The 3,909-nt window shown below is 45.3% G+C and overlaps 1 protein-coding gene across 1 annotated transcript; it reads left to right on the forward strand.

The window, feature by feature from the left end:
• The first annotated feature begins 1,293 nt into the window (after nt 1-1,293).
• LOC138382884 (olfactory receptor 2M3-like) lies at nt 1,294-2,316 on the forward strand. The gene has a single exon (XM_069467501.1). It carries the CDS (start codon nt 1,294-1,296, stop codon nt 2,314-2,316), a length of 1,023 nt encoding a protein of 340 aa, XP_069323602.1.
• Nucleotides 2,317-3,909: the final 1,593 nt, after the last annotated feature.

The raw sequence follows: 3,909 nt of genomic DNA on the forward strand, positions 1-3,909 counted from the left end.
TGCGTGTGTGGGGCGGGGCAGCGGGATGTGGAAGTACCTGTAGTTTGCTCTCGATTTTTCTGTGAACCTGAAAATGCCCTTAAGAAAGTCTATTAAAAATAATTCCCTCTAGAAAACTTCTGGAGGCCCTTCCCCCATGAGCATCCGACATACCTTACAATGGAAGCAGTCTTCAAGGGAATTACCTCATCAGCTCCTGCTCTAGGGGGAGAACCGGCTCACCCAGGCCCTGAGGCCCCCAGGAGCAGAGAGGGTGAGGCTGTGCTGGGGGAAGCAACGCGAAAGGGGCCGTGAGTGCCCTGGACAGCCGGTGGGGTTAGGAGGGTGTCCTGTGGTCACCAGACAGAAAGAACAGGGACATAAGAGACCAGCATCTCTCATCTCCTATTTCATTGTTTCAGGTTTGGAAAAGGAAGCCAAAAGTTAGGCATAGCATTTCATCTGACATCCAGCTCTGTAATTACAACCAGTGCCATTCTGTGCAATGTACAGATCAGCTGGGGTTATCACAAGCTTTCAAATGTGAATAAAACGGAATGAAATGTATGCCACATGCAGAAGAAAACCCTAACATCTCTCCGAACTTTCTACAGGCTCCTTAGGAGTGAGGGTTTGGGAGGAAGCTTACTATCTCCAGTTCTGCTTGCAGCTTCTGGTGATTTCATTCACCGTGTGGCTCATGTCACCAACCCATGCACGCTGTCCCTTCTATGTACCACCGTAAATGCCAGACACTGCCCCTGCGCTGCTCATTTACTCCATGAGTACACCCAACAGAAGGCTGTAGACTTTCCAAAGTTCAGGGATGGTGAAAGGTGTTTACACACCAGCAACACACACACACACACACACACACATGCACACAATATTGACATGAATAGTAACACATTCCTGTTCTTAAAAGACATTTGGCCATTCTCCTCTTGGGAATTTCTCACCAACCACTATTTTCCAAAGAAGTTAATCAATTCTTTTTGATCCCTGTCCTCTGATCTGTTCATGTCTGCACCATGCCCCAAGCCATGTTACTGTTGCATGCAAGGTTTTTTAATTTCTCAGCCTCCAGCCTCAGGACCGTACCTTTCACATCCAAGGAATTTTCTCAAAAAGAGAGTACTTCTCTAATAAAAATTCTGGTCCCAGACGTTAAAAAATGTTTTTATTTTCTTTTTTCTTTTCTTTGCACCAATACTGATATTCAAAGAAAGTATCTCTGATAAAGTTCTAAGAAAAATAAAAGCCAGCACAACTCATCAGTATCACACGTTTTTTATTACAGCCTCTAGTCCCAGTATGAGGGATCAGAACATGGACAGAGGGAATGAAACCTTGACTGATTTCCTTCTCCTGGGACTTTTCCCAGAGCTGCCGTACATCAGCATTCTCATCACCTCCATCCTTCTGCTCTATGTTGTCGCCGTCACTGGGAATGCCACCTTGATCCTCTTGATCTGGAGGGACCCCCGCCTTCACACCCCCATGTACATACTACTCAGCCATCTCTCTCTCATTGACTTGGCCTTAATTTCCACCACAGTCCCAAAGACGGCCATCATCTCTTTCTCTGGGAAGAGAAACATCTCAAAAGTTGCCTGTGGAACTCAGATTTTCTTCTTCTTTGCTCTTGGGGGTGCTGAGTGTCTCCTTTTGACCATGATGTCCTATGACCGTTATGTGGCCATCTGCAACCCACTGAGATATTCGGTTCTCATGAGCCCCAGAATCTGCCTGCAGATGGCCCTCGTGTCCTGGGGTGGAGGTGCCCTAAATTCCCTCATCAATACCATCTACACCATGCACTTCCCCTTCTGTGGCTCCAGAGAAATCCATCACTTCTTCTGTGAGATGCCTGCTGTCCTGAAGCTCTCTTGCGAGGACACTTCCTTATATGAGATGGTGGTGTCTGGCATTTGCATTGTGTTTGTTCTTCTTCCCTTAGGACTTATCATGTCTTCCTACATGCTCATCTTCCTCACAGTCCTCCGCATGAATTCACCAGCGGGCAGGAGGAAAGCCGTGGCCACCTGTTCCTCTCACCTGGCTGTGGTGAGTCTCTACTACGGACCAGCCCTGATCATTTACATGACCCCTCACTCCTTTCACACTTCAGAACAGGACGAAATACTCTCCCTGATCAATACCATCTGCACCCCCATGCTCAACCCTCTCATTTATAGTCTGAGGAACAAGGAGGTGCTGGCTGCTCTGAGAAAATTAATGGGTAGAGGATTCATTCTGAGGTGGAAACGAGCAGCTCCTGCAGCTGCAGAAACTCTGACCCACAGGACGGGCAAGGAGCCACACCTCCACACTTAGGATCCAAGAAGTAAATGTTTACCCACTAAAGCATTTTCTTGGCCTTAACTTATATAATAACTTAGCAGAACTGATCTGAGAATCTAAATACCTGAGACATCTGCCAGCTGTGTGAAAATTTAAAAAAAATTATTTATCTTCTCTGTGCCAATTAAGGAATTGAATTTGGCCTGAAGGTCATTTCCAGATCTAAAATATTTCCTGATTCTGTTCAAAGAGTCTATGACACTGCTAAGGGGTGTACCAGTTTGAATCTCCAGTTCCTATTTTTTAGAGTATGTTTTGAAGTTCATACCTCAAAAATGGCCATAACAATGCCTGCGTCATAGCAAATATGAGATTTTAGCTGTTATTAAGTTGCTCTGGGTTTTTGAGGGTGATGCTGCCCCATCTGTAGTAGAAGTGTGGTCACCTACAAACCGTCTATGTCCAGTTCATTGATGGAAGGATTCTTAAGGGGAAAAGAAAGGACCTGCGTATTTTAAACCAGCCCATCCTGAGAACCAGTCGTGAGAATGGGCTCTTTGGTGCATGTTGCCGTCTTCCCTGGGAGATCACAGGGTCAGCCTCTTATTTTCATAGAGCAGAGAACTTGTCTCAGTTTGAAGAACAATTCCTATAATAAAGCAGTGACAAATACAGAAGCAAAGAACAGACGCTGCACTGCTGCCAGATTTGCCAGTCACCGCTGTAGGGTCCTGGCATCTCCAAGTGAGGACAGGCTGCTGAAATAATCATCTCCAGTGGATTCTGAGTTAGAGACACCCCGTGAGTACATCGGTCTGTTCAATTAGAAAAATATAAGTCAAAAAATTTGTCGAACCCATAGCCCCATTCTGTGTAGACCAATAAAAGAAGCACACTATAAACTAAATATCTTATGCTTCACATGATGGTTTGGACATCATGCATACATCAAGTCCCAAGTTCTCAGGGCCAGTCTGATGAAAGCTATTCCGGTCTACTCTACTGGTGTGTCCACAAGGATAATGCCTTGGGTTCCTTCCTCCTCATTTCTGCCTTCTTCCCGATCAGCATTCTCCCAGAGCTCATGGATAACAAATTTTATTGACTTAACACAGAAGGTTAGAAATGGATTTCATTTCTCAAAGTATACAAGTCGAGGTAAGACCATGTCCCTATATGAGCCTCATACCTATTAATTTGAGTTGTTAACTTAACGAAGAAGGAAAAAAGAAGGAGGAGAAGTGTTCTCTTCTTTAATAGAGAGATTTGCCCAATTTAAGCCACCTCCCTCTAAAATGTGCTTTTTGACTACAGCTGGAAGGGGCTAAGGGGAAGAAAGAGTCAGCAGAAGCCATCAGCATTCTCAGTTCAATGCAGAATGTCTTAGTGGTCCTCAAAACCCCAAAACGGACTATCACCCAAAGGCATTGCAATGGTACAATCAAGACCACTTAGCTGGAATCGTGGTGGCTGGATTCTAATGCTGATCATGGCCATCATTAGTCTACCACAATGGTTACAATCCCAGCTGCTGTCACCAGCACCAATCCTCACATTTGTGCAGTGCCCTGCACATTTCAAAGAGTGTAACCCTACCTGCCTGGCTAGCTCAGCTGGAAGAACATA

Source organism: Eulemur rufifrons, chromosome 4, assembly GCF_041146395.1.
Source record: "Eulemur rufifrons isolate Redbay chromosome 4, OSU_ERuf_1, whole genome shotgun sequence".
NCBI lineage: Eukaryota > Metazoa > Chordata > Mammalia > Primates > Lemuridae > Eulemur > Eulemur rufifrons.